Raw genomic sequence first — 26,824 nt, 5'->3', positions numbered from 1 at the left:
GCACGTGCAGACGCGAGGGGCTGAAACCAAGCGCATCCTCTTCGAGACGTGGAAGGTGATAGCGTGGTCACTGGCGGCGGCTGGTGCTGCAGTCGGGGCAGGAGGAAACGGCTTGGAGCCAGAGTGGCCCTAATCCAATCAAAACTTCATTTTTTGCCTGATTGTGTTGGCCTGAGCGAGTCAAATGTTACCCAATTTTCTGACCCAGTTCTGTTTTGTGCCTCCAGGACAAACTGTGTTATATGCTTCTGTCTTCTCAAATATGTGTTTTGAATGTGTTTGTGTGAGTTCCTGAACCATTTCATTTGTGGAGGAGAGTAGGATAACACTCAGGAAAAAAATTATAAAAGCTTCTAGTTGTTTGGGTTTTTTTTCCTCTGACTTTAGTTTTCTTCTGATGGCTCTATCCTGGCCGAAGCAACGTGTTCCTTCGTCTGTCCCGTAGCGATGACGGGGCGTAGGGGAGCTGTGCCTGAGCCGCGGCAGTTGGGTGATGGTGAAGGAGGCTTCCTGCTGAAAGGTGTCCTGCATCACTAAGTGCATCACTGAGCACCTGCTCAGCTGGGGCCTTCCCTTTTAGGGGAGCTGCTGCGGTGTTGGGCTGTTGGAGGTTGCTCAGAGATCTTCTAAATGAGGTGTTAAGAAATAGACTGAAAGTAAATCCCATGAGTTGTTGAAAGATCGGTTTTTTGGAAAGGTGAGAATGGTTCCCGGGGCGCAGGAGCGGGTGAGGAGGGAAGAGCTCGACTCTCGCCGCTGCTGCCCGGCGCTGGGCGCGCGGCTGCCCATCTGCAAACGGGAAGGGATGGCGTTTTGTCTCAGTTCCGTGAAGTGGCCGAGAATCCGTGGCTTAACTGTGATGGAGCTGTAATTCAAAGATGCCACTTGTCACCGTGGTTTATTTATCCCAGCTTATAACGTGCAATTGAGGAATTTCTCTTCCTTCCAGCATTTTGCTCTCCTGATACTGAGTTGTGCATTGGCTGCGCGAGCCAGACTTGGCTCCTGAGCTCGCTGAAGCCGCGTTCACGTAACAGAGTTGTGCTGTAGCTGGATTTTCCTCTCCCTCCTGAATCTGCGACACTGGGCAAGTAGGTTTTCTTGGCCTAAACATACACAAAGTCCTTTGCTGCAGGGTCAAAGGTCTGCGCAGAATTGCGTGTGTGCAGGAGAGATTTTTTTGTTTGTTTTTAATAGCACGGCTGCTCTAAATAATGTGCCGACACAGCAATCGGGAGGCAAAAATTTTGCAGACCAAGATAATTGGCTTTTGTTTAATATTTTTAATTGGCATTTGGTGTGCAGTGTATATCTGCTCTGGCTGTCCTAACAGTATTTGGCCAGATTTAAGTCTTTTCACTCTCGCACACCCAAATTACTCTAATTTCTTGGAAGGGTGTATTGCTTTGTATAAAGCTTGCATACGTTGTACAGTAGCATTTTTGTTGCTACGTTACAATATTGGGGTTTGCCTCCTGTGTAAATCTTCAGGTCGGGATCCCTGGTGCCTGCTGGAATGATCTGCAGCATTTCAGGTAAACAGCCGAGAGTAAACTGTTTGGCAGTTCCTCTACTATTGCTAAACGGAAAATCAGTTTCACCGCTTTTTAATGCTTTAATTTATTATTAGCTTAAGAAGCTTTTGTCTCAGAAATGGAGAGATTGGTGTCAGTAGCTGTGCTATAATTGCAGTCGCAATGGTACATACCCCTTCTCGGAGCACAAGCGATTCCATGGCTGAAACCCGCTACGGGAGGAAGGACAATTAAAAGGAGTTATTTAAATAAACAGTTTGTACTGAAGGCTTTGACCCCCCACACCCACCCACCCTGCCCGCTGTTTGGAAATACTTGAGGAAAGCACCACTCCCTCGGTAGGAACTCAAGCGTGGCTGGGCTGTGTCTTGATGGCTTCCAGTTGTGTTTGGCTGCTTGCAGTGGAGTTGCCATCGGCTCGTCCACCCGGGAAAAGGCTCCAAGTCTTTTCTCACCCAGGAAAAGGCTCCAGTCGCTGTGCTCTACCTGAAGAGTGGAACGGTGCTGGAACCGCTAATCCAGGCTCTCAGGCCAGTGCCTGTGCCAGCTGCAGTTACCATCCCTGGAAGTTGCCTCATCCCTGGAAGTGTTTAAGGCCAGGCTGGATGGGGCTTTGAGCAACCTGCTCTAGTGGAGGTGTCCCTGCCCATGGCAGGGGGGTTGGAACTCGATGATCTTTAAGGTCCCTTCCAACTCTAACCATTCTATGATTCTATGATCTCCCAGAAAGGTGAAAGTACCCCATTTGAGGTGCACTTAATCATATGTTAAAATGGCCAGAAAAGGTGTAGTTATCTTCTGAGCTATGGAAATGCCAAACTGAAATGAAACGCTGAAAGGTGAAATGCGCTTTGGCTCAAGGAAATAATAAGTGCCGTGCCCTTTTGAAGTGGGGGTACGACGGAGGGGGTTCGGTGGAGGGGGTACGACGCAGGACGTGCGGCTGCGGTTCCTCCCGCCCTCTCGAAGGTGTGTTGCGTGTGTTTCCCAAGTGAGCACTGCTGTGTATTTATAGAAATCCTGATTTTCACAGGAACAGTTGTTGTTGCAGCTGTATGCAAAATAATGAATTTGAAGGCAGCAGGTGAGGAAAGGGAAAGTGGATTAATAACACAGCAGTTCCCGTGGTCCCTCCCTTGGGGAATGTTGTCCTTGTCTGTGCTGGAGGGTGAACTTTTTTTTTTTTTTTTCTGAAATAAAATTGGAAAATCGGAGGTAACCATCCCGACGGTCCACACAAAGGCTCTAGAGGACCCGATGTTAGAAGAGAGAGAGGAAGCTTTCATGGCGCTGCGCTGTATTGAGCTGTGGAATGATGGAGCAGCCTCGGGGGGGTTACAAACCCGATAACGCTGCAGGGGACAGACCCACAATGAGCAGAAGGTGTCTTCAGTGCCTCTGATCTCGGCTTACGCTGAATGAGCTTATTATTTAGATGCTCATAATGAATTAGATAAACAGTGAAATAATTAACAAAGTAGGCAATTAAATGGTTATTGCAGGTTTTAGAGCTGACTTTATTTAGATGAATGAGGTAGTTCATTCTACCATTAGTTGCGCCCCAGCAAAAAGGATTTTTTTTTCCCCTTCCTTTTTAATGAATAAACACCACAAAGAGAAAACGTAGCGTGGCTTTCGCTGGAGAGATGGCACCATCATCTGCCTCCTTCAGAGGGGGAGCATCAGAGAATCTGATTCATGTGCAACTTCTGAAAATACTTTCTTGGTTTTCTTATATGTAAAAAATCCTCAGGTTCTTTTGATAGAGTAGCAGAGATCATCAGTTCATCAAATGTTGATCTATGACTTACTGTCTAATTAGAGTGTCCCTAACACGTTTTTCCAGGTGCTGCTGGAGTGCAGGTAGAAGCTGGTCTGGGTTGTTGCCGCTCTCTGAGCTGCTGTTTCTTTTCCCTGAGCTGGTTTCAGGCCTGAGCCATCAGCCAGCAGGGCTGCTCTCACTAGTGCACTGTGCTTTCACGAGGGTGCTCGTGGATTCTTTCCGGTGCCCCCTGGTCAGCTCTAGGACTCCAGATACTTCCCACCCGGTGACTGGATCCTAAACTGGAAATTTTCCTGCTGGGACTTCTGGCAGTATTCCCATGTCTTTTCCTGAGCAGTGTATGTCGGCTTTACCGAACCTAGTGGTCTCTTTAGATGTTGTGTGGCTTTGATGATTCTTGCTCGGTACAGATAACTTAGCAGACTCTCATGGTGAAACCCCCTGACCTCATTTGTGTGGGGTTTTCTCCTTATCTGCTGCGATAGAGCATCCCATCTGCGCAAGACGCCTGTGTTCTGTGAGGAAATGCAAGGGGTGACTCGGATTTCTGCAGGAGCTGACCGAATTTCTGATACTCAAAGCTATGTCACAGATGTGATCTTTTTCTCTGTCTTTTCTTTTTTTGCCTTTTTTTTTTTTTTTTTTTAAAAGAATAAAGCAAAACAGACTTAGGAAGGTGACTGTCACTGCGTAGACCAGGACTGGGAGTGGATGCTGCTGTATATACTCTTTATTTGCTTTTTAAAGGTGTTACCTGAGATACAAAATGCAGTTGTCGTGCGAAGCCTGTCTTGGGAGAACACCGTTAGTGAATCCCTAGCTGGGAGTTGGTTTTGGAGCAGTGTTAAATCAGATGAATCAAGGCAATTTTATTTCCCTGTCTTTTTGGCGTGCTCTGTGTGCGTGTTCATCGAGCCTTTCCTTATTAAACCAGTCCGGCCATTCGCTACTCTGCATTCCCTGCTCATCCAGCTATTTCTTGCTGAGACTGTTCCCTCCCTCTGCTCCCAGAACACCTCGGAGATGTAGGGCAGTAACTGCACGGGAAAAACACTTTTGTCCTTTGTCATGGTGGGTTGCTCTGTCAGGAGGCAAAGTTCAGGCAGGAAACAAAGCACTAAGCACCCTCCAGAAAGTGGCTTCTTGAGTATTTTTTTTTCTCTGTACTCTGATGTATAGAACACACAAATATGATTGTCAGAGATTCTCCAGTATGTTCTCCTGAATTCCTATTGCAAGCCTTCATATTAAGGAAAAAACCAGTTGAATTTGGGTACAGAGAGAGGTGTTAGGATGGCCATGGGTAGCCATGCTGGTCTGTGAGGTCTATTCCAGTGTAAATTTTATACATTATAGATGTCCCTACGTGGATTTTATTATTATTAAAAGTGCCTTCAATCCAGAGTAATTGCTCTGCTTTACCAGTGGTTTAATTTTATTTCAAAGGAGCATTGTTTTTCCTTCGGGACAGAGTATTTGCATCAGGAGTGTCTCTGAGAAGCTGTAGCTTTCCTGCAGTCAGCCTCCAGGTGCTGTGCAGCTACAAAAGACATCAAGAACTCTTCTGACAACCTGTCTGTGGAAGCAAAAGTTGGAGTCAAACTTTTTTTGAGAGTTTTTGGTGTATTTATATCTTGCAAGAAGTCACCAGAGCTTTTTGTCTGGGGAGATCTTTGTGGGAAGTTCCTTTTAACTCTGTCTTGAAAAACCTGAACAATGTTTTCCTTTTCAAGAGCGGTAGGTGATGGCTTGGTTCCACTGAGTGCACAAGCCGTGGATTTACAGATAAATGAAAATGCAGCGGTGGCTTTTTCCCTTTTCACTAATCCCTAATTGGTATTTCTCCGCTCCCTTTGTCAGATGCTTTCAGGTTGGGGCAGTTGGGAGGCGTTGGCTTCTCCTGGCCCCCTCGGGTGAGCTCCTGGGAGACATCTCTAGAGCAAGAGCCGTCTGTAGGGTCTGAAGCGCTGCGTGTTGCTTCTGCTCTCAGTTGTCTTTTGGGCTGTGTTTCACCGTCCCAGAGTGACTGTGGCACCTTTCGAAGGTCTGGGCAGGGAGTCGTGGTGGGGGGTGATGTCTGGCCCCGCGCTGCCTTGGCTCTGCTGGCATGGACCTCTACAGCTCCTCGCTCGCTCCTCGGCCTCTCTGCTCCTGGGGGTGAAGCTGGCCCTACAAATCACACCTTCTCAACTAGGCTGGTTTATAGAAAACCCGGTTAAAATAATATTTGCACATTCATCCCCTGTATAATGGTTACCTTGTATAACGGAAGACAAGATTTGAGCTGGCGTGCACTCCCTGTACTTGAAATCATTTCTCCTAATCCATGTTTTTTGATTAAAACCTTTGACTCCTCAGCTATTGTGCTGAGGCTTAAAAAGCACTGCTGTTTTTTAATATCTCTAGCTGGATTTGACATTGTTTCTGTTCTTTTTTTCTGTAAAGAAAGCAATGAAGAAACAGAGGGAAGCCCAAGAGGTGTCTATATTTGATTTACTTGGAAATTAATCATTAATGTCTTCCAGGTGGACAGCAAATGCGTTCTGAAGTCTTCCATATCTGCCTGCAGGGTGGTGAACCAAAACAAAGTGAAGTGGGTGGAAAAGAGCCCTTGAAGCCTGAATCCTTGAAGAGCAAATAGGTGCCTCGGGGAGCAGCTGTACGCCAGGGGTTACTGAGGTTTTATTGACATGATGTTGTGGGTGCTGTGGTTACCGCTCCTTCAGGTCCTCTGTGTAGGATTGTTCTCTGTCAGAGTGGCTGGAAACCGAACATTTATCATTTTTGTGGTTGTATGCTTTTTACTAGCATCTGGAAGAGAAATACCTCCTCCTAAATGAAATGTCAAAGGATTTAATCATCAGATGGGGCAGATATTCTGAATTAAAGAGGAGCGGTTCATAGCTTTGAGAGATGAAGTGCTGTACCCAGTTCCATGTGGCATTGCAAATCTTCCAGAAACAACTCTCCCAGAGAGGTGGAGTCTCCCCACCTTTGTCATTTGCCACGTTCCAAACCGCTGCGATGGGCGCTCGTGTTTTGTACTTATCCAAGGCTTCCAAAGTCTGGCTTGTCGTACACCCCGTACAAACTGAAAACGTGTTTGCAGATGGGTAGCGTGGATCCTGCTGACTCTTCATTTGCAGGCTGCTTCACAGCAAGCCCTATTCTCTGAAGGTAGCTCTAATTTTTGTTCTGGTTATTATGTACTTGTAACGAAATGATTATTAGCAAGGCCTCTGATTTAGGAACGTGATTTTAAGCCTCTCTACAGCCCCTTCTGTTTCTTACCAGCATGACCTGGTGGCATCTTCCTCTGTAGGGAGCTAGATTGGAACCCATTGCAATCACAGCTGTGTACATTGATATATGGTTCTTCTGTGGCGTGCTTTAACCGTGTCCTGCAGCAGAATTGTCTTGTTGAGGTTCCACAGCGCGGCTGTTCTCAGCTTGTCTTCTTGAGGTTTAAGTATGGTGGTCTGGCTGCACCCAAGGCCCTTCTGATGTTGCAAGAGAAGTTTCTAAATGATTTCTTTATGGTAGTAAAATCTCGGAACGCAATATTTTAATTTAGCTGGGACAGCTTTTCTACTATAGATGTTGATTTTAGAATATTTCTGAAAGGGATCTGGGGCAGCATCACGGATGCTACTGCTGCAGCCTGGGTTCACCACTGGGTGCGGTAATTACAGCTGCTGGTGTTCAGGTTTCTGAGTGGGTGTTGTGTACGTGAGGGAATGCTGAAATTGGAGCCCTGGACTAAATAAACTTCAAAGGCCTTTGAATCTGCTGGAGAGGCTGCCGTGACGGGTGCTTGCCCTCCCTTCAGCTGACAGAGGGTTTTGCTGGCCTGTGCAGGTGCGTCCAGGGGGTCAGGAGAGGTGGCGTCGCGGTGGAGAAGGAAGGTCTTGGTGAGTAATCTGTCCTTTTGGATGAGAAGGCACAACCCCTGCTAGTGCGTGTTGACAAGAGGATGGTTGTAGGACTGTTCTCCCTCCTCTATTCCCCCAGCCAGGCTGGTGAGGGATGACGGCTCTACCAGGCGTGAGCAGACCCGTGGCCCTGCCAGTTGACACTGGCGTGTGATGAATAAAGTCTCAATGAGATTGATAACATTGGAAACATGATGTCACTGCACAGACTTGTGCCAGACGTAGTCAGAATCCAAAAATACCACTCCTGCACTGATGAAAGGGTATGGTGGATGTAAGGATGAGTTTGGCAGCGGTGACACCAGCTGCTAGGAACAGATCGGTGTAAGGAGTGTAACAGCGAGCATGGGAAAGGAGCACCAGCAGTGCTGCAGGTAATGGGCAGTAGATGGGCTGATGGCCTCAGATCAGCGTCTTCTTCTGTCTTTCTGCTTCATGCCACACTTGTGTCTGAAGTAAAGAGCATTTGTTGGCTTTTTTTTTTAAAGTGATTATGGGTTGGAGATTTTAAATGCATTTTCCATTACTTTTACATAGATGGACACTTTTAGAATTTGGTGAAAAGAAAAACGTAAATTAGGTTTTTGATTGACGGAAGTGTCCTGATGAACTTCCTGGGTAGTCACCACACCTGGCACCTTTCAGTAGTATCAGTAGGGCTGCAGTCTTGGAAACACGGCAGAGCATATGGGGAACCAATTAATTCTATGGATATTAATTAATAAACACTTTTCCTCTGGGGAGAACCTTTTAGCACATCCGCAGTTTGGCCCAAGCTCTGCACGCATGAACGGATAGCGAGCGTCCTCTCCTGAATTATCACTTGTTATTTCCCTTGATGGGCTGGGGGCTGTCTCCTCGGCACCGCTGCTGCCAGGCTGTGAGAAAGGCAGACTGTGGCTAATGCGTGAGCTGTCCCGCGGCCACCAGCCTTCTCACGTACAGCCCACGTCAACACACGCTGGTTTTCCCCGTTGCCCTGTGGCCAGCTCAGCTCAGCCTGGCCGGCTCCCGGCAGCCCCCGGTCTCTTTGTTTGGAGAAGCGCCCTTCATCGGTGGTGTGCGCGAGGAACGATCGGCTCCCAGTATAGCTAATTTGATGTATGGAAGCATATACATGCCCTTGTGGAAAAAAAGCTGTGGCAGGAATGGGTACTGTGTTGTCAGCCCCTTCCTCTGAATGTCACGGAGCTGTGTTTGTGTCCCTGGGTGGTACCACACTGACGGAGCGTGGCGGAGGGAGTAGTTAATAGCCACTGCAGGGCAATCCAGCTGAATTACAAGCCTCCAGTGACTTTATCTGCCTTTGGAAAAAAGTCCATTGGTCTGTCAGCAAGATCATACAGCTCTGGGAGAGACCCGTAAACTAATGCCTCTGTAGGATGGAGACTGGTGGTGGGGACCTGAAAATCTCTCCACCTGGTCCCGACAACGAGTTAGTTCTCTTGTGAATCTTTTTTAGTAGTAACAAGATAGAAATGGTTTACAAAAGCTATTTGCTGCTGACCATTTGAGCTTGCTTGGCTGCTGAATCTGCAAAACACTGCTTAATGCTGTAAGCAATGGGTTTCACTGGTGATTTCTCCTGCTCTGGTGTAGCTGCAGGTGTGAAGTTAATGTTCTTGAAGCAATTCGCTCAGTGATTTGTTCTGAAGTTTTGGGTTTTTTTACCTGTGTAAAATTCCATTGAACTAATTATATGAATTTGTATCGCTATTTGCTTTCTTCCTGCTGTATAAAGATACTGGAATGCAAGTACCCTGTGATGGTCTCACCTCACTGCAGAACACGGCACTGCCTCGGAAGGGGCTGAGATGTAACCTTACTGGAGAGGATTGAGCCAGAAATGCTTGAGCTTGTCTCTCTTCACGGTTTCTTGGGTTCTTCTCATTATGTGAAATACTCCCATTTAAAAAATGGTCTCATTTCTTGTGGTATGTGTGCAACTATTGTGAAAAAGAGGAGAAATTTCTTCATTCAAGTCTGCAAAGAACGATCTCGCTTCCTCTTGGAGAAGTTCTGGGTATAAAACGTGTTTATGATGACAAAGCAATTTTATCATGTCTTCTAAAAAGCAGTAAGATTTCCAACAGATTCCAAATTTAAATATCCTATCTGAACTTCACGAAGGAAATAGTGAAGTGCCTCTCGGTGCTCGTTCGCTGTATGCGTTTCTGTGGCTCTTCTGTCGGCTTTTCTTTGGGAACTTTCAAAGTCGTGAGTATGGGACAACTTGACCTTCTCTTGCAGATAAAATTAACTGTGAATCTGGGTGTTTCCCTGTGTTGTAAGCGACTGGCAGAATGCACGGAGGCGGTCGGGCTGGCCGCGCACACAGGTAGGAAGAAGTCTGTTTGCAGCAACAGCCTCGTGCTGTGCCCCCCCCAGCGACCCCCGGGAGCTGTGCCCCTTCGGTACCGTCCCGCTGGGCAGGGGAAATAGACTCCTCCGGCTTAAGTGTCTCATCTTCTGAAGAGCAGCAGGTTAGAGAAGGACTTACCTCAGCATCTTGTCAAAAAGTTTGAGATTTTTGAAATTAATTAGTTAAGAATGAAGCATCTTTTATTAATGTTTGAATACCTGTGGTCATGAATAAATCAGTGTGATAGAGCAGCTGCCGTACGCCCCGTTTCCCTTCCTCAAGGAAAAACTCTCTGAATACACCTATAAATAGTGAATAGTAAATAAATAAGAAATAATTTGGCTACTTCAGAACATGATTCAGTGTTCTAAGCAGTGCTGTGCAGTATTCACTCACTGCTGGCTTGTTTATGTACTTTTCACTTTTTAATGAAAGACCCTGTTTTTCATTAGTACAACTTAAATTTAATGTCTTTATGGGTGTAGTTAAATATCACCTATCAAAACGTCACCAGTGCTTTTCAGACACATGTATAACCTTTTCTACTTAGTACTTGCAGCCTGTATCTTTAGCAGGGAAAATTATTAATCCCTGATGAGTGCAATGAAATGATACATGAAGTCAGCAGGAATCTTTCCACCCCGGGAGCTGGCGGGGCCTGTTTTTAAGCCAGCAAACTGCAGCGCTTCGCAAAATATTATGGATCCGAAAGCACAGTGAATTATGTCTACAAGGTTTACAAAGCCAGGATTAAGAATTGCTGTAACGGCTACTGCTGAGGGTATTCAGAGCACGTTTTCCAGTGTATTTTCTGGGTTTCCAAACACGTTTTAGATGTAGACTAAGAGACTGTTATAATATGTTGGGTGGCTTTTGTTAAGTGAATGATACGGTTATCCTTAGGTTTCCTTTAATTTTCTAAATGGAGTTGTACTTAGTTTAAACTTCATGGCAAAAATACTTTTCTGGGTTCTTTTCCTGTGATCAGAGTTGCTGATGATTCCTTATTCAGAAGTTGATTTAATTTCTGCATGTGTGAAGTGATAACGGGTGGGGAGCTGTAAATACTGATGTGTTTGGTCACTGTTGACTCGGATAATTGAATTAAGTGCAGAATCAGGCTGGTTTCCGCCTGTGGTGTGTGAAGTGTTCATTGGTGTTTGACAGAATTTGCCGCCGAGGATGGATATCTTTGTTTTCACCCGAAGAGCGAGGTGGTTACGTTTGCTTTTCCTGACTTGCTGTCAGCCCTTGTAAGCAAGATTTATTCATTTGGCTCCCTCTTTGTGCTGTGCTGTTCTCGCGCTCCCCCGGTGTCTGTGGCTCGGGGCCGTGTTCCTGCCCCATCCCTCCCGCGTGGGGTGTCGGGAGGCTGGACTTTTGCTGTGGGAGGCGGGTCGCGGCACGTCTGGTCTCAGGAAGACCCTTCCTGTCCTTTTCCCGGATGAATCGCTCCGAGGGCGGGATGGAGCAGCTCAGATGCAATCAGTTCATCCTGAAGGTCTATGGAAGGGTCAGCGAGGCCCAAGCGAGGCGTTGGACTGTTGCTTGTGAGCGTTCGTGGGTGTGAAATGGAATGCTGGGCTGGGGTTCAGGTTTCTTGTATTTTATCATCTCTTCCCTGTCAGTAAGTACCAGTAGAAACGCGTCTAAGGAGGGCTTAGCAACAGAGCCATAGTCTAGGCAAACTGCGCGAGGAGCCAAAGAATGACATTGCGTTGTCTGTAAAGCCTTAAAAAAGCATCTTAATATACTGCCGTGTGTGGAGAGAGCTGCTATTCATCAGAAGATTTATACGGTGAGCCAAAGCGGTGTTAACGTGATGAAATTAAAGACTGGGATATTTCTGCCATACTTCCACCCTCCCTCCCTTTTCCTACCACTTTTTTTTTTTCTTCGAGTGAAAGCCACTGATTTGGCTTCACATGACACTTACTCTTCCCATTTATGGATTCTGTCTTTTCTCTTTTTTTTCCTGTTCTTCCCCACCCTTTTCCCTGCCATGCTTATTGCTTTGGTTTTCCCCTCCCTGGACAGACCGGTGCATTCTGTAATGCTTTTCTCATCTGCCCGTCTCTTCCTGGTGTGCTTCTGGCTCCCAGAGTTGCTCTCGCATCTCCTTTCTGCCGGACTTGCTCTCTTCCTGGCTGATGTTTTATCTGGTGATAGCAGTTGTGCTCCCCGGTTTAACAAGTCCAGCTGTGGAGCATCATGGATTTCTGTCAGACTGTTCTTGAGGATGTCTTCATTTGTGAAGAATATCGTTACGAATGGTGGGTTAGTCCAGGGCAGCAAACCTGACTCATGGGTTCAGCAGCACCTTTTTGGCAGTATGTTTGGGCTTCTGGGGGAGAACTAAAAGGCACCGCTCTCTTCTTAGAAACAGGGTAAACCCAAAACCTGAAAACCAAAGGAGAATGAACCCCCCAGTGTGTATCTCTGTGGCCGTTCCAGTGCCATGCTGGTGGTGGGTGTTCATCGCTGGCAGGGATTCACTGCTGCTAAATTTGTACTGAGTGAGTCTGTCCGGCTGCTCAAGAAGAGGTGGGTGGGATGACTGGCTGTTTATTCTTTGATTCTTTGCGAAAAGTTGGAAGAAAAATAAAACATCTTCATTTGAACCCTGAGAAGGACAGCTGTGTGTACAGATGATACAAAAGCTGCCAATGCTTCACAGAGAAATTTGTTCCTCTAATGCACTTATGGGAGTTCCACTGTAAGAACTGCTTTATTTCTGCCAAAATTGTAGTAGAGGAGGTGGGTCTTACGGAAGCAGTTCCTTTTATATAAAGGAGAGAAGACAAGGCTGGTTACCTGCGTGCCTCATATTCTGCCAGAACAGAGGAGAATGTTATTGTTGTTAGGATAGTAGAGGATTTGCCAAAGGGAGGCGAGCACAGGAGGCTGGCTTCCGTGAAGGCAGGGCAGTCCCTGCCGCCAGCCTGGACGCAGGGAATAAGGCACTTTGGAGAGTTCTGGCCGGGGTACGAGCAGGCTGGCTGGAAGTTTGCTAACATGCCGTATCCTATTTGCAGCCTTAGCTTGGCAGGGCTCCTCTGGAAAAAATTAAAAATTCCCTTTCCTGGCATAAAGCAACAGCGAGGAGTGGGAGCTGAAACACAGCTGTCCTGTCCTCGGCTTGGAACGGCGATCTCACAGCTTGTCCGCCAGCTGTGGGGAAGTACAGCTTTCGGAGCGTGAATCTGGTTTTCAGACTGACGCTTGTTAATAGCAAGTCCTTCATTTCATCCTGTGTGATCTCTGGTTGTTGTCTGTGTGTGTCCAACTGAGAAATGGCTCTCTGAGAACCTGTTTGAAAGCGACCGAGATTGCTGGCTCTAGGGCTGCGTCTTGTCTTAATCTTTATCGTATTTGAATTCCATTGTGAAGTGCCAAACAAAAGCACATCAGAAATAATAATAAAAAAAGATACTATGTAAATAATTGGGTGGTTGGCAAATGTGATAGGACTTTGCAATTCAAATGTTTTAATCCAGGAGTGCTGACTGCACACACAGTGCAATGGGAGGGCTCACAGGAAGATGCATGTTTTCAGATTTATTCACAGCTGCTGTAAAATGGAGGGGGAAAAAAAGCCAAACACAATTAAGTAAGAAATGGAGGGCTATTTTACTTTACTAGTGAAGATATTTACCTCTGGGCAAGTGACTTCCACCTTTGCTTAAATGACTTCTGTCTGAGATTCATGCTTATCATGCAGGAATAGCTGTCTGTGCTAAATGGGCTGACTGTCGATATTTAACATTCTTATTGTACACTGAATGGACTCGGTGGTTTCCCATCAATTTTCTAGGTGACAGTTCCTGGATAAATGGTCCTCATCTCTTCTTTTTTCCCCTTCAGTCACCGAACGTGAGCCCATCTCTATAATCAGGTTTCTGATCAAATAGGAACATGATTAAAAATAATTAGGCCCAACCTGTTAATGGTTAGCAAAATTCTAGCGTGTAGGTTTTTCTTACTTGCACCACTCACACTTGCTGTCTAAAAATTAAAGCAAAACGTTTGTCTTGTCAGCCCCCAGCTTCCTGGCACTGGGACTAGTTAAACCTTTTCCCTGTGAGGCCAAATGGTTTGTATCAGCTTTCCCTTACACCTTTCGGCACTTGACCTCTAATCAGATTGTCTCTTCGCCTTGTCTTTGAGGTGAAGAGCTTGGACCTCAGGGCTGGATGAGGGACCTTGTCTCTGGCCGGTCTGTTTGGGGTGCTCTGAGCGCTCTGCAGCGTCGCATCCCTCCCGGCTGCGGACGGGGGAGCGGAGCAGCTTCTCCTGGTAGTGACCGTGCAGGTGTCAACCAGAGATGATTTAAATGTTCTTACTCAGCATTTCGCTAACGTCCAACTGCTCTCTTTCTTCTTTTTTTTTTTTTTTTTTTCTTAATTCTTCTCTTTCTGCTGTTTATTGCTAGTTTAACGCTGGCTTAGCAAGTCTGGCTGCTGTCTTTCCAGTCTTTGTGAGGACTGTCCATGCACAAGTCAGGGTTGTACGCTCAGTCTTACGAGATAAACCGAGAATGTGTGAAGTAAACGGGCTACTGGGGGGGGGGAAAAAGCCATTGGTGGCTCTCTTGGGTAGTTAAAATAGCACAGTAACTGCCTCGCACTTGGGAAAATTGTCTTTGTGCTGGGATCTCTTCCATTTGGAAGATTTACAGCAGATGGAGCGGCCTCTGGCTTTGTTGGCTTGTTTGTGTCTGTTGGTGTTCAGATGGAGCTGTACTCATCCAGAGACCTCCCGCGCAGCTTCTTTCCTGCTGTCACATTTTTGTTCCCCGGGGTTAATAATATTGAGAGCAGGGCCTCTGTTAGAGGCTGTTCACACGTTTCCTGCCATGGTTTGTTTGGAGGGTGGCTTTTGGTGTGGGGCTGGGAGGGAAGGGGACGAGATGCAGAGGGAAGAAGCAGAATGTGATTTAAGGTGGATAATCTCTTGGGGAGCTGTTTGGACTGAAGCCGTCCTGCTGTCCTGGTGCCAAGCAAACCTGCTTTGGTGCTTCATAGTGGGAGACATTGGCAAGCCCATTCCTTACGAGACGGGTGATTAGATTTATTGTCAATCACTTTGTATTCCCTAGAATGAGAAATAATTTATTTAAGAGATGGCTTTCTTGGAATGCGGGCTTAAAAATTCATCAGTGATCCGTTTGTTCTGCCTCCCTCAAGATTATAAAAGCTTTTTTTTTTTTGCTTTTTGTGTTGTGGCAATGTATTTTGCCACAAAAAGCATTTTTGTTCCATAGTTCAAATCTATGGGCAAGATTGTGGGTGGGCGAGGGGATTAGTTAAATTTAAGGTGATGTGATATGGCTGCTAGGGCACCCAAATAATCTTCCAGCCTTGGTCATAATTCAAAGAATGCAGAGATGGCTTATGTCTGCCTCAAAGTTAAACAACCAGTTCTTGAAGGTAGTTTCGTAGCAGTAGGAGTGTGTGTGTGTGTGTGTGTGTGTAAGCCTGGAACTGCCAGGCAGAGTCTGGCGGGTCGTGGTTTAACGCAGGAGTGATGTGTTCGAGAGGCTGGGGTAGAGCCGGGGACACACGGGCTGCATGAGGAGACTCGCTGCTGCGCCCTGCCAAACTGACCCTTCTTTCTTTTGTTTTAGATGAAGGACGTAGCTTGTACTTCTGACTCCTATGTGCATGTAAGTGTCTGGACTTGATACCTAGTAATACATGCATCAGTTTAATTTATGACCCAAACTCTGTGGGGCTAAGAAGAAATGAAAGCTGGATGCCTGTCTCACAGAGAGGAACGTACAAATGAGTTATCCCCCACCACTCTTGGTGCCAGCATTGGAGAGGCAGCAGGTGGAGATGAAGGAAAAAGCTTGCTGGAAAATTGTAATCCATCATGTAACCCCATCCCACTGAAAATCTCCCTAATTTAGCCTTGGTTAGTTCATCTGAAAGACTCCAGAGAGGAAGCAAGTCGGATCTGTTGTGGGTTTGGTCACAGATTAGGCATGGAGATTTGCCTTGTGTTTGCCTTTGGGAGGCAGCTTGGCAAATCACTGAACTCTCTGTACAAATCTTGGTGAGAAACAGTCATTTCCTGCTCATTTAGTATGGTTTCCTAGTGGGCAACTGTTCCAGATAAACACTAGCCATGCTGTTGACAGCTAAGAGGGATAGTGCTAGCCCTAACACTATGTGTGCCAGGTCTTTTCTTTTTTTTTTTTTTTTTTTATGCCTTTATCATTTTCATGTTAAAAATAACAGCTTATGCTTCTATTCTACTACTTCATCTTGCTGAACCACTGGGGGAGAAAAAGGGCCTATGGCTAACGGTCTGAATGATGAATTGTGACACCCTTGTCCAGTTCTGGGTTCTGCCACAGACTTCTTCTATCAGGCTCCAAGTCCCAGGTTCATCCCCCGGCTTTAATGCTTCCTTGAAGTGCTTGGTGTCATCGCCCTGCAGAATCAGCAGCAAGAACTGGATGTATCCAAGGAGGTGTTTTTTATCTGGGAAGATCTGAACTGTTCTCTGAAGCTCCTATTCTTTTTGACTAAAGAGGAAGAATTAAGTTATTGTGCGTTTGGATGTCTCTGTACAATGCCTGAAGATAGGTGCTGTGGATTTGAACCTGTTATGCCTCCCTTTCCCTACCTGGAAGATGTGTGTCCTCATCCTTCTCTCCTAGGAGCTGTTTAGCTCTGTCTCATTGCAGTAATGCCCTTCTGCAGTACAAAAGCTACTAGTGATAGTTTTGTTCTGAGAATCAGTGGGCACGTGTGGTTTGCTGAGCGTTATCTTTAGTGTAGTGGGACTGATTAACACCTAAGTTTTAAGCATATATTGTCACATCCCTTGAAGTTGACGGAGATGTAATGTCTTGACATCTCTGGTTAACACCCAGTCAATCTGAAAAGCAGGGCAAGGCAATACAGAGCCCTAAGAGACGTCTTGCTTGTCAAAGTGACAAATTGCCCTTTCCGATTCAAAGGACCAGCTTGCATGGCAGAGCTAAGTAGCTACTGGAGAAAGGGGAGGAGAGCATGGGAAAATACCCTATTTGTTTAGGCCTTCCCCGTATTTTTTGTTGTTTGTTGCTCTGAGTTGAAGCTCTTTGTTTTCCTTCGTCTGAAACAACTTACCAGCAGGTTGAGAGGAGCAAACCCTCTGGGATTCTGCCTCTCCCACTTCTCGTTCTTATAAACTGTTTACAATCTCCTTCAGTTTTCTAGCTTTGTATGGAAAAGTTCAGTGGGTCAGCTTTCCCTTTAGCTGCATCCATCATTCCAGTCAATTAGAAATAGTCGAGGGCCAATTGCCCGGTCTTCCATTAACTGAGACACTTCAGATTGTTTAAAATAGCATAAAAGCCCTCTTTGTTGACCGTTGGGCGAGCACTGTAGGTTTCCCTGTTGATGGGCAGTTACCGCGTGGCTGAACAGAACCCCAGTGTGTCCCGCAGCACTTGAGGGATGAATATTACTGCTACGGGCCTTGTCTGGGTTTTGATTCCTTCTCCTTCACCTCCGCCTCTTGCTTTCCCTGAAAGGTGTGATGCCTTCAGATGGTGAATTACCATGCCTGCTTGCAAAAAAAGCTGCTCTTTGTGGCTTTTCAAAACTTCGGTAGTTGAGGTTTTCTTCTTTTTTCAGTTGCCGAAATGTTCCTTTCTAACCTTGGTGCTTTAAAAGCTCTTGGCATTATTTGTTAGTCGCTTGTCGTGTGTGTTTCTAAAGGACAAAGGAAGCGTGTAAGTGTTCGGGAAACAGTTAGTGCATTGTGGTGTGTGGCTGAGTTCATTCTGGTGCCCCATGCCAGGCCAGCCCGCTTTCACCCAGGGCTGAGGCTTTCCCTCCGCTCTGAACGGACCAGCCTCAGGGCAGAGCTTGTGTCAGGGCTCCCACAGAGCTTGGAGCTTGTCGTGGGTTCATGTGTTTGGGTTCACATTGAAGTGAGCCGAATCCATTGTATATATACATAGATATATATATTTATATATATAAAAAGCAGGTTTTGTTTCACATGACATTTAACCGGAGAAATGGAGATCGGTTTATATACAGCAAACTAGATATTTATATATTCCCATCTTTAAAATCATTGTCTATCTTGTAAACTCTCTCTCAGTGTTAGACGCTGCCTGGGTTTCGGGGTGGGCTACTCCCTGTGCTTTTGGGTGTTCCAGTGCTGTTGTGCCTGAACAACGTGTCGTCACCGCAGCAGCATTTCCTCCGATGGTGAGGAGTTTGGGTAGGTGGGACCGAGCACCTGGGCTGGTGCTGCAGGCATGGACCTTGCTGCCCTTTCTGAAGGAGAGCAGTGTGTGTCAGTCCTTGAGCTTAACACCACCTTCTTCTTCTAGAAGGTTCCCTGCCCGTATGTGAGAACTTATCTTTCTCTGTTCCTGACACACGAGCTAAAAAGAGTGAGACAGTCTGCTCTACAGCTGCCTCTCAGATGATGCAGGTTCCGTGAGGTGCATGTGCAGGTCAGCTTGGATCCCAGTTCCTCAGCTGCACTACTGAGATGCACAAAAAGCTCTTGGGACACATCCCCAGGGCAGGGATCTTCAGGTGGGGGTGAAAGAAAGGCAGGTCTGACAAGGCAGGAGAACAGGATAGTGGTCGGATTTGAGAGTCTTCAGCTGCTGGGGAGCTGGATCTGTTACTGGAGAAAGGTCTGCCACAAATACATCAAGTCCAATGAACTCCACCAGTGATTTTCTTCCTCTTTGATGTCCATGGGGATACCGATGTGATGCAGATCTCGAGATAGCCTTGTTGGGTTGATGTGTTTCTGCAGACTTGCCTCTCTTGTCTTCCTCTCTCCTCCACCTGCCTTCAGCAAACAGCAAGCGTGAGGCCATGAGGGAGCTGGAAGCGCAGACCCAAGGTGGAAGGGGAGCAGTGGGGCAGGACATCAGCGTGAGGCTTCGCTGTGACAAAACTGATGTTTGCCTGCTTTGAACTTGTAAATAATGTCATGTTTTGCAGAGATTGCAGCTTTAATAAGTAATTTAAACAAAGAGTATTAAGAGGAGAGCGAATCCACATTTAATTCAATTAGCATTGTTGTCCACTGCCATTAATTATGCCCAGACTTGTGCTGTGTTCCACAGGAGTTGATACACTTGAGCTTTGTCTGTGCTGGGGTCGAGTGAGGACAAGTATGTCCACTGCTGGAGAATCCAGCCTTTGTGCTTTGCAAAAACCTTCAAATTTGGTATCTGACAGTAGCCTGGAGAGAGCAGCAGCCTGAATAGCCTGAATTGCAATCTGCTGAACAAAGGGTATCTCTGGGAGAATGAGGATTCGATGTGCGTGTTTTCAGTGTTTTTGAAGACGGACTGTTTCAGTGGAAGTAATCATCTCCTGCAATTTTGTATTATTTCCAGGCTGTTTTAAATTGTTTCAGAGGCAGAGAATAAAGAACTTTGTTTACTGCTTTAAAGTAGGATGTCTGATTCTCCTGGGGGAGGTTATTCTTTTATTAAAAAAGACATAAAGTAGCTATTTTGATGGAAATATAACTCTAGGAATTGAAATGGTGATGATTATAGAAGCTGTAGTATTCTAATGCAAAATAAGCCCTAGGAGATATGTGCCCTAAATGGTAAATCATTCTGTTTTTTAACAAAACAAAAATTACTGTTATTTTATGATTCTTATTTTACAAGGTCTTTAGCTGTTTCATCTGCACTTAACTTTTACAGGCTGGGGATAAATTGATTGTTGTTTTGCTTTTTAAATAGCTTGTCTTTTTAAAACCATGGTGGAGGTGCAAGCACAGATCAACAGGGTAGGATTCATTTTGTACTAAAAAAAGCAGGGAGAAAAGCCGTGATTCCTGGCACAGTATGCATTAACTGGCTTGGAATCTGTTCTCGTAATTTCGTGGTGTGTTGTAATCTTCTTGGAAGGAGCTAAGGATTATTAGATTATTATTTGAAAGGGATGTCATGGATAGTGCTTGGCAATTTGGGGGGATATATCACAGAATGGTTGGGGTTGGAAGGGACTTTCGGAGATCATCCAGTCCAACCCCTGCCAGAGCAGGGTCACCCAGAGCAGGTTGGACATGATCGTATCCAGGCAGGGTTTGAATGTCTCCAGAGAAGGAGACTCCACACCCTCTCTGGGCAGCCTCTTCCAGGGCTCTGCCACTCGCAAAGAAGTTTTTCCTCATGTTGAGATGGAACTTCCCGTGTTCCAGTTTGTGCCCGTTGCCCTTTGTCCTGTCACTGGGCTCCACTGGGAAGAGTTTGGCCCCATCCTCTTGCCACCCGCCCTTTAGATACTGGTAAGCATTGATGAGGTCCCCTCTCAGCCTTCTCTTCTCCAGCTGAACAGCCCCAGGTCTCAGCCTTTCCTCATCAGAGAGCTGCTCCAGTCCCTTGAAATCGCCTTGAAATGTATTTTTATTGCGGGAGCACTCCTGCTGCCATTTTAGAGGGGCTGTGGGGATCCCTCGGGGCCCTGAGGGCACTGACAGACCTCAGTGGCCCTGACCAGCTTCATGTGGGGCTTCCACCTACAGACCTGGGAGCTTTATTTAAGCTCAGCCCTGTGCCCTCAGCCCATGTGTGGGCCATGTTGGAGGACTCTCCAGCTGGGCCATAGCCATGCCCGGCCCTGGACCCTGCTGATCCAGACCCAGCCTTGTCACTATGGGCCTGCCTGGCTGTCACCGGGCCCCATCCTAACCAGCCTCCTTCATCGCCCTGCTACCGCCTCTCGGTTGGGCCTGGCTGCCATCTCGGGTTGTCCGGCTCTCCTGCCCATCCCAGCCATCCTCGGGGTCCCCCTCAGCGCCATGTCCCTCAGCGAGCTAACGGCCCCTGGCGTTCCCTGACACCATTCTTCTCCTTCGGCCTGTGGTGCCTGGAGTGTTTCAGCAGGAGGAGGGAGACAACCTGCAGGAGCTGTCAAGGATCCCAAGGGTTGCCTGTTGAAGAGGACTGGAAAGAAGGTCCCTTTAGGGACCTTTAGGTTTGGTCTTCCCAGTACGCGCCTGAACTACTGGTAGGGCTGTTCATTCGGTGTGGCGTCTTCCAGCTCTGGCAACTTGTGTATCCCTTTGGACAATTAGGCTTACCTGCCAGTGTTTGGAATCTGAGATGCTGAAATGTATTTAGAAAAAGAGTGTCTCAAAAACTGGCTTAGAAGCTGAGCACAGAGGAAGGTGGTTGAAAAGAGGTAATGTGTCCCACTTTCTGCAATTTGTGATGACCTAAAATCCTTAATGATGGAAACTAAAAATGGATAACAAAACCTTTGCATCTTTTCTACATGAATGTTAGCTCATGACAACTCCAAGTTAGCGATGTGGAGAAAGTGCTGGTTTTGGAGATCAAAGAACCACCTCCTGAAACTAATTCAGGGAAGAGTAGACTGGATGATGTGCTGTCCTCTTTGCTCACGTGCTCTCCTCAGCAGCTCCCGTTATACCAAGGGAGACACAAGAAGATGCAGCCTGGTTACTTGTCTGTGTTGGGTTATCTGCCTTGAACTTTGCAAACTTTTATTCTTTCTGATGCTTGAGACAGTTTCTTGCTAACAGTAGTTTTCTCTTGTAGGAATGCAGATCTGTGCTATATCTCCCTAAATCTTCATTTTAGAAGCAGCCAGAGGATAAAAACTAGCACAGTGCTCATTTAAAGTCAATATGCTCTAGTTTGCAATTTGCTCATATTTAAGCGCCCAGCTTTAAAGGTTTCCTTTGCCCACAGGCAGTCTGAATACAAGGGAGACTTTATTTTTTCATAAAGAAAAAGGTTTGCAAAAGCTCAAAAAGCAAAATATTTCTTTCCACCTTCCATCTCCTCAGAATTATTATCATGAAGCAGAATTTGCCTCTGAAGAATCTGAAGGGGAGCAGAAAGACGTAAATTCATGCAGTCATCTCAAGATGCAGCTAGAAATGCGGGTGACGGATGAGATGTGTGTATGTATGTGCGTGTGTGAGAGGAGTGAGAAGATCCCACCTTGAAGCAGTTTTGGCATTCAATGCCTTGGAGATAACGAGGAGGTTTATAGGGACAAGGTGTAATGGAAAAAATCTCTCCATGTAACTAGTTTCTTTGCTGTTGGTGAGGCTGGGGTTACACAAAGATGAGTAGAAGTTCTGAGTCTTACTGTAGTGCAATGTGGTGTAAATTCCTCTGTTTAGAGGGAAGCTTTGCTGTGGGGTGGGGAAAAGGGAGTTGCAGTTAGAATGTGGTATCTTCAAGAAAAATGTGAAGGGATTAATGTATTTGTCCCAGGAGCTAGTTTTCCTTCTGAAGCTGTGGGCGGAAGACCCAATCTGACACCTGAACCATAAAGGATGCAGTGTGTATCGTAAGTTATTGGCCATAATGATTAAGTACTGCAGAGTGGAAGGAGTGATCTTCTGTAGGATTTGAGAAGCCTTATTCTCATTGATTGATTCTGCAGCCTGAGTTGTTCTGTGGTTTCAATAGAAATGGGAGTAGTGCCTGCTTATATCACCTCTGGTGGTCCAACATGCATTATCTTTGAAGGCTGTCCATGTTGCATTTTGACCGAGATGATTGCCTGAGGCTTATTGTCATGGTCTCGGTTAACACTAGCGCTTACCTGAAAGTGAAAGCGGCTTCCTGACTGAAGTTCCAGAATGCCAGGATATAGCTGTAAATAAAGGGGACTGAGCAGGGGCATCTCAACTTGTTTCAAAGGAAATTACAGATTACGCAAGGATTAAGTGACGCTTTTCCCCGTGGAGCTTAATGAGACCCGAGTACCTTGCTCCGGCTCAGCAGCATAAGGTCACTTGGAAGGATACTGTCCTGCAGCGCTTGCACCAAGCGTGGCACAGCAAAGGGGGCAATCCAGAGTTCATCCTCGGGGTGAAATGCAATTTTTCTAAACAAAACGTTACAAAATAAAATGTTGTAGTTCCCTGGTGATGAAGCTACTCACAGGCAGAAAATGTTTAAACCTTGATGTAATTAGACTCAACACCTACATGACAACCGTTTCATCCCAGGCATTTTGTTTTCCTGGGATGAGAAAAGGTGCACTGAATTTTCCCATGGTGTTTTCTTTAGGGAAGGTGTGATCACTTACAGTTTAGGGCCCTGTGTCATTCCTTACCTTTTTTTTTTTAATGGAAAAAAAAAAGTGTGTATATTTGTGTGTCTGTGTGTGTATATTTGTGTGTGTGTGTGTGTGTGTGTATATTCCTTAGTAAAGGATGTCCTTTGAGTGCCTGTTTGAGGAGGTGTGTGAATAGAAGCCCCGCTTTGGCTTTGAGGCCTGTGTAGCCCCATACCTTCAGGGCATATAATGAAATGAAAGTCTGTCATTTCATTTTACATAGTTGAGGATTCATAATGCTGGGGAAAAGTCTTATTTCTCAGTATGTAAGCCAGTTCTTTATTGGCCACTTGCTGTGAAACTTCTGAAATACATTCATCTGCCAAAGGGGAGCGTCTGTGATTTCTGTGCTGAGACACCATTGCGAAAGAAAAAGGAAAGTTCAGGCTCTGCTGCTGGCGAGAGGCAGAAGCGTTCTCTTTGGGCACTATCCCTGCAAGAACCTGCCTTTGATCTACTTTCTCTCTGTTTAGTGTTTCTTTGTGTTGTCTAACTGTTATAAATTTTAAATAAGCTTATAGCCAGTTAGATCTTATGGACGTAGGGAAAGGAAGATGTCAGAAGGGGTAGCATTTCACATAATTCAGCTATTAATCTCTAGCTATCTGCTCTTTTAAATTATCATTGTTTTGGACAGTTTGAGAAAGGTGTCGGTTTAACAGTAGGTCTTGATGTTTTATAGCCTTCTGTAGTCTGCAGCTTGAGTGTATTTTATCCAATGGAAATAAACTTTTAATAGTGTGTAAGATGAACAGCTCTGAAAGCCAGTGGTCCTGTTCGGTGCGGAACAGAATGAATCTCTTTACAGACAAAAATTCCACTCCTATGCTGGGCTTTGGAGAGAAAGCTTAAAGCAGGTTTAACTATAAGGTAGTAGCCTGCTAGTCTGTAGTAGGCAGCCTATAAATACGAAGTGCTTGATGTATGCTTCACATGATTTCCATTTACTGAGCTGAGCTCAGCCGTACCAGTGTGGCTGCAGCATGCTTTTTCAAGACAGTAAATACTTCTTTCTCTGAATCTCAACTGGCAAGTTGCTGGGTAAAATGTGTTTTTTCAGTCGAGAAAGCTGAAATCAATAGAATAGTTCTACCATGATGGTAGAAGTGAAAACTTAATTTATTTTTTTTTTTTCACCTGCTTCTTTAGGAGCAAAGCCCCAGTAACCAGACATCAATAGCAATGATGCAAGAGCCTCAAGAAATGGTGGAAGAGACAGTTACTGTGGAGGAGGACCCAGGCACTCCCACTTCCCATGTCTCTATTGTCACTTCTGAAGATGGAACCACCAGGAGAACTGAAACCAAGGTGAGAGGTTAATAACCCATGAGGAAAATGGCAAAATACCACCTAATCACAAAATAAAAATAGCAGGGAGTAGCATGAGTGATGACAATGATGCTGTTGTGATTCACAGTGATCTGGAATGTTCTGTTTGCCAGCAGAGCTGAGTTCAGGGCTTTTCCAGTTTCGCCTCTATGTCTAGTTAGCTCTCGATCAGCTGTTCTGATACAGCTCTTGATGGAGCTGTGAACTGAACAGGAGAAATTATTGGGGTAACCAAACAAAAACACTGGAACCCCTTCCCAGACTGTTTATTCTTTTAAGATTCACTTTATTTTACTCAAACAGTTCCCCGTGTTGCCCTGCAAACACATATGGTGGTATGAGAATTAGATGAGTTGGTAGGGCTTGGAGTAAATGACTTTTGCAGCTGAGGAAAATGGGCTTGGAAACATGTCTTCAAATTAGTTACAGTCTATAATAACAATATCCAATTATGCATTTGTCCTTTAGAACAAGAAACATACTATTTAAATAACATCACAGCATTTAAATTTTTCAACAATCGCATGAATGGAATTTTACTCCTCATGGATGGGGAAAGCTGGGTGTGTTCTCAAGCAACCCGTACCTCAGGTTGGGCTGGATCACAGGTGTTGCACATGTTCTGATTCTCCTGATGTTGTCTTGTTCCCTTGTGTGAGATAATTTTATAGTCTCTGTGCAGGTGCTGTATGTTCCTGGCTGCATTGCATGCTTTCGGGTACCACTGGAACATTAATACCCTTGTTATTTGGGTCTTGGAAATGGAGCTGAAATCTTCCTTTGGTTTTGGTCATGTGAAAAATTAAGGGCGATTCCCTGTTTTAAAAACTTCTAAACAGCATTGATTAAATAAAAACAAAAGAGACTGTCCAACTGCTTTCTGTGTTAAAAGGACTTGAACAGAGGTGACTCTATAAATCAGTGTTTGTTTTTACTGGAGTTCCAGAACTGCAGCCTTCTGAGATATCTGTTCAGGACATCAGATGCTCAGGTTGGAGTAAATGAGTGTTGGTTTCCTGAGGTCAGTGGGCCTGCAACACATCACTATAAACTTGAGTATCTGCTTCAATATTTGTTGCGCTTAAAAGATAAATATAACTGGCTTATTTTTTAGTTGTTGGAAGGAGATGAGTGCCTTAAAATGGAGAAACAAAAACCCCCATGTTCTGATTAGCTCTTCAATAATCGAATGTATTTAGTCTGTGACTTATTTGAAAGAAATGCTGTTTTCTTTCTAGTGGCAGCAACAACTGTTATTTACAGGAAGGAAGTGATAAAATTACAGTGGTGATGGACACCTTTTTATATGCACTAATAGTAGTGCATAGTTTTAGGAGACTGTAAGCGCAGCTATGCAAGGGAATACAATGATAACTATGACTTTAAAAATAGAGGCGAGGCCACGCAGTGGGCCCTAGATAACGGGACCACACGGAGTGAAATAGTCTGTCTGAAATAGTCGTGCACTGATAAAGCTGCGTGTTTGCCATAGTGTAGAAGGTGCGATTCTCTCCTCTGTGTGGTGTACCTGCTATTCTTCCCTCTTCCCACAGAAAAGGACAGTGGCAGCTCCAAAACAGGCATTGTATCTGCATATAGGAAAAGAAGATTGGAGGACCAGGAACCCCAGAGCTACTGTTCCGTTTCCAAGAGCAAGGCTTGCTCCTCTTCCCTAGTTCATTCCGGGCACTGAATGTCTGGAACCGGGGGAGGCTGCATAGCTCTCTCAGACTGCATTTATGTTGTTTCAAATAATGCCACTGACTTCAGCCTGCACGCTATCCAGAGGTGTTTCCTGGTACTTCGTTGTTAAAAAGACAAACTCTTAAAAAAAAAAAAAAAAAAATTTAAAAAATGCAGTTGTTGAGGAAAAGTGATTCTGAAGTGTCACAACACAGATGGGGCTGGCTCAGCCCTGCCTGTGGGAAGAGGTGCTATGGCTTTGCTGAGGTGCTGGTTGTCTCTGAAATGGTTTTGTTTTGACTTTCCTTGCTGTGATAGTATGGAATAGATTTAGCAGCTCTTGGATATGAATCTGAGGTCAAGTTTTATTTTTTTTATCATCACATTGGTCTTCAACTTGCTTTTTGTTTTGGTAGGGAATGTGAAAATGAAAACTGTTGTCACTGGGGTTTAGTAGCATCAGTTAAGTGTCCTGGAGTTAATTGGCATTGACTTACTATCACTTCTAATAGGTATCAACATAGTGCTTTTATAGGTCATACTATTATATGCGAGAGCCTTGCAGAGAAAATTAAGTTTCCTGGTATCTGTGCAGTGGCGAAATTCTGACCTTGCTGCACAGCTGAGGATGATGAAGGAAAGCATTTCCTTGGGATGAGATGCAAACACATGCCTGCTAGGCATGCAGCAGGAGGATCTTTGAGCCTAGAAACTCCTGTTCTGTGTCTGTGCTGGTTCCCTCACAGATTTAATAAAAAATAAAACACACCCCCCAAAAAAACCCCAAAAAATCCCTAACCCCAAAAAAGCAAACCTCCCCAAACCCATCGATCTGGCCTGGCTTTAGTGTGTGTGTACTTATCCTTGTACAGGAGCAACATTTCCTGTGGTGGGAATCCTCACATCTGTTTTCAGTACTATCTAGTCTGTTACTTAATAAAGATAATGCTTAAAGTTGAGGTGGTTACATTAAATGTTGGGGGGGGGGGGGGTAGGTTTGTGCTCAGTTTTTTTTTTTTTTACTTTGAGTGGTCAGTTAAGGCAGCACAACATACAAATAAGGTTTTTATGCTCTATGTCGTTGTGCTTGCTCTGGGCTTCTTTGA

The 26,824-nt window shown here is 45.4% G+C and overlaps 1 protein-coding gene across 5 annotated transcripts in view; it reads left to right on the top strand.

The window, feature by feature from the left end:
- ARVCF (ARVCF delta catenin family member) overlaps positions 1–26,824 on the top strand; it is a 140,402-nt gene that overhangs the window by 33,860 nt on the left and 79,718 nt on the right. For all 5 annotated transcript variants that reach the window (XM_074159666.1, XM_074159664.1, XM_074159667.1 and 2 more), the window contains exon 2: positions 23,856–24,014. In XM_074159666.1, coding sequence (XP_074015767.1) covers positions 23,856–24,014 — 159 coding nt within the window. The remainder of the gene's footprint in view (positions 1–23,855; positions 24,015–26,824) is intronic.

The sequence above is a fragment of the Numenius arquata genome, chromosome 16 (assembly GCF_964106895.1).
Source record: "Numenius arquata chromosome 16, bNumArq3.hap1.1, whole genome shotgun sequence".
Classification (NCBI taxonomy): domain Eukaryota; kingdom Metazoa; phylum Chordata; class Aves; order Charadriiformes; family Scolopacidae; genus Numenius; species Numenius arquata.
Note: the sequence above shows the minus strand (reverse complement) of the source record. Positions and strands in the feature narration are given on the sequence as shown.